Source organism: Arachis hypogaea, chromosome 3 (genome assembly GCF_003086295.3).
Source record: "Arachis hypogaea cultivar Tifrunner chromosome 3, arahy.Tifrunner.gnm2.J5K5, whole genome shotgun sequence".
Taxonomy (NCBI): Eukaryota; Viridiplantae; Streptophyta; class Magnoliopsida; order Fabales; family Fabaceae; genus Arachis; species Arachis hypogaea.
The window spans coordinates 19,120,539-19,124,253 of record NC_092038.1 but is presented as its reverse complement, the minus strand read 5'-3'; the positions used below and the strand labels follow the sequence as shown (position 1 = coordinate 19,124,253).

The following is a 3,715-nucleotide window of genomic DNA, read 5'->3' as shown; positions in this document are numbered from 1 at the left end:
GACAGATCCAACACACTCAGTTACTTGCGATTGAGCCTTTCGTTCTTCGACGATAGATGCCAGAGTCCCTAGCTTGGGACAGTCCTTCATTTGGTGTGGTCCCTTGCACACGAAGCATCCTCCTTTGGGTACAAAAGCCTTCTTCTTTTCCTCGTACTCTTTCTTTGAAGAGTATTTTCCTTCCTTCTTAGTTGAGAAACTCTTCCCATTGTCTCTCCCACCTTTAATAGAACTAGAATTGGAGGAAAACTTGGGTTTAGAGTCTCCCCTATGATATTCAGTGAGTGATTTGGCCACCACGATGGCTTCGTCGACATCCTTAATATTTATTCTTTGTAGTTCTTACTTTGCCCAAGGTTGGAGTCCATCAACGAAGAAGAACAATACATCCTCTGATGCAAAGCTGGGGATTTGAAGCGTGAGAGTAGTGAACTCTTTTACGTAGTCGCTAATTGTACTCTTATGCTTCAACTCTCTCAACTTCTTTCTTGCTTCATAAATCACATTCTCAGGGAAGAATTGTCTTTTCAACTCCCTTTTGAAATCTTTCCATGTGGCTATGTTGTAAGTACCCTTCTCCATATCTACGCATTTTCTCCTCCACCACAAAGTAGCATTATCAGAAAGATAGAGAGTTGCAGTGCATACCTTTATTGCTTCTTTGACCACCCCTTGGCATTCAAAGTACCTCCTCATTTGCTATAAGAAGTTCTCTACCTCTCGAGCATCCCTCACGCCCTTGAACTCCTTTGGCTTTGGGAGATCAATCTTTGTCGTCTCCCTTATAATGGTTGGTCGAGATTTTGCCTCCACGAACTAAACTCAAACTTCCTCAAATAACTTCAAGAAATTCTCAAGCTTCTCCTCAATTTAGAGCATGCTTTCTTTGAAAGCATCTAGTTCTCCTAATAGGTGAGTCTCGAGGGTCTCCTTATCATGTTCTATCCTTTGGAAGCGCTCATCCATAGAGGATAAAATATTCTCCAACATAGAAACTCTCTTTTCTAAGAAGTTAGAGTTTTTACCTCTAGGATCACTTGAAGACGAGCCTTCTTACCTCCCACTGAGAAGGAATAACGTCTCTTCCCCTTTGAGACTCAACATGCTTCATGGTTACGCTAGAAGCTATACCTACAAACCACTTGTGCTCCCTCTCAAACCTTGCTCTAATGCTAAATTGTCACGGTCTTGAACACACTCCAACGCTACCATGCCAGCACTCAGACTTACTCAACCTCTTGAGCTAAGACCAAGTCGGCCTAACCCTAAGTATTTAGCAAGAAAGCTAAGAACACAAGGAAATCTTTAGTAGAAAAAACACTTTATTACTCAAGTGTTTGTTACAAATGACTCACACACTCAAACTCTAACTCTCACCTCCTATCTATAGCCATCAACCTCTTTAATATATGATTAGGTAAATCTAATCAATGGTCCAGATTAATCATCCAGAACTTTCACTATAAATATCTATCCTACCACAACTTTTTAAATACTTATAGATTATTTCATACTACTCTTCATACTTATATATACATCCAGAATCTTCTAGATTATTCTATGACCTTCCAGAGTCTTTTAGAACCTTCCAAGGTATTTCGAAACCTTATAGGACATTCTAGAACGTTCTGAAACTATCTAAAGCATTCAAACACTTTAGAAAACTATACAAACACTGTTAAATCTAACCTTCTAAAATTTACCGTGATAATTTGCCTAAAAGTATTATTATTATATACTAAATAAAATTTCAAATTATAGTGGGAATACTTGCTCCCACATCAATAGGAATAGATTCGTCCCTGATTGAAGGGTTTATTGGGCCATAAAGGGTACTGGGCTAATTTGTGTTATTACTTTTTCCTTTTGTGGGGCTATTGCCATAGAATTTGTGCCGCCATGATCGGGATTATCATCACTTTCTTTTCTCTAATTCAAATCTTTCAATCTTTGCAAAATAGCAAATCTCATACCTTCCACATTCTGATTGTCCTTCCTTTCACCCACGTTCCTTCCTTCATCGCTCATACCAACTCTATTGCACATCACTTTCTTGTCACGCATATTTTTTTGTACTATCATCCATGGCCCATAGGCCCCACCTTCTTCCTTAATTACGCATTTGCCTTTGTTTGTTGTAGAAATTTTATGTTTGTCCTTTGAAGCTTCTCTCCTATCGTGACCTTCCACTATTGCACCTTCATTGTTTGCTTGAAGAGATTAACTATTCTCTTTCCTTCCAATGTTTTTTTCAGCTCTGTTAGGACAATTGACCTTAGGACTGTTCACGGTTTGGTTAATCCAAAAAATAAATTTATTTTTGGGTTAGTCAAAAATATAATTTGATTAATTAACCAAATTTATTGTGTGATAAAACTAGTTATTAATCAGTTAGAAAATTCAAAAATTGGTTTTTAACCGGTTATAAAAATAAAAATCAGTTTTAAAAATAATTGATTTAAAAAAGCCGGTATTTTACATAAAAAAATTGGATTTAAAAAAAATAAAAATCGATTTTTAATCGATTAATAATTAATTTTAACCGATTAAAAATCGGGTTTTACAAAAAAAATCAGTTAACCAATTTGAACACAAAGGTTGCATAAAATTTGGTTTTAGTTTTAGTTAACCGATTAAAAATCGATTTTTAAAATTTGGTTTTGATTAACCATTTTTTAATAATATGGATATAATTTTTAAAATTATTTTATTAAATTAGTTAACCAAAATCTAGTTATGATTTTTTAAACCGGTTGTTACGAGGGTAACCTGAACTTAATGGGTTGGGCTTAGCTGGCCCAAACGTTAAGATAAGGTGGTCTCTAACTTGGTTCATGATGAGCGGATAATTTATACGCTTTTTGGCATTGTTTTTAGATAGTTTTTAGTAAGTTCAAGCTACTTTTAGGGATGTTTTCATTAGTTTTTAAGTTAAATTCACATTTCTGGACTTTACTATGAGTTTGTGTGTTTTTCTGTGGTTTCAGGTAAATTCTGGCTGAAATTGAGGGACTTGAGCAAAACTCTGAAAAAGGTTGACAAAAGGACTGCTGATGCTGTTGGAATCTGACCTCCCTGCACTCGAAATGGATTTTCTGGAGCTACAAAACTCCAAATGGCGCGCTCTCAACGGCGTTGGAAAGTAGACATCCAGAGCTTTCCAGCAATATATAATAGTCTATACTTTGTTCGTAAATTGACGACGTAACTTGGCGTTGAACGCCAAGTACATGCTGCTGTCTGGAGTTAAACGCCAGAAACACGTCATGATCCGGAGTTGAACGCCCAAAACACGTTATAACTTGGAGTTCAACTCCAAGAGAAGCCTCAGCTCGTGGATAGATCAAGCTCAGCCCAAGCATACACCAAGTGGGCCCCGGAAGTGGATTTATGCATCAATTACTTACTCATGTAAACCCTAGTAGCTAGTTTATTATAAATAGGACTTTTTACTAGTGTATTAGATATCTCTGGACGCCTAGTCCTTAGACCTTTATGGGGGCTGGCCATTCGGCCATGCCTGAACCTTTCACTTATGTATTTTCAACAGTGGAGTTTCTGCACACCACAGATTAAGGGTGTGGAGCTCTGCTGTACCTCAAGTTTCAATACAATTACTATTACTTTCTATTCAATTCTCTTCTATCCTTATTCCAAGATATACGTTATACTTAACTTTGATGAATGTGATGATCCGTGACACTCATCATCATTC

General features: G+C 36.9%; 1 protein-coding gene across 1 annotated transcript; it reads right to left on the bottom strand.

The window, feature by feature from the left end:
- Positions 1–342: 342 nt before the first annotated feature.
- LOC140183301 (uncharacterized) lies at positions 343–696 on the bottom strand. Its single transcript, XM_072231407.1, has one exon. The coding sequence runs from the start codon at positions 694–696 to the stop codon at positions 343–345; it is 354 nt and encodes a 117-aa protein (XP_072087508.1).
- Between the last annotated feature and the right edge of the window lie 3,019 nt (positions 697–3,715).

What these genes read in the sequence shown, in the direction of transcription:
- LOC140183301 (XM_072231407.1), bottom strand. Translation starts at nt 696, where the DNA reads ATGAGGAGGTACTTTGAATGCCAAGGGGTGGTCAAAGAAGCAATAAAG.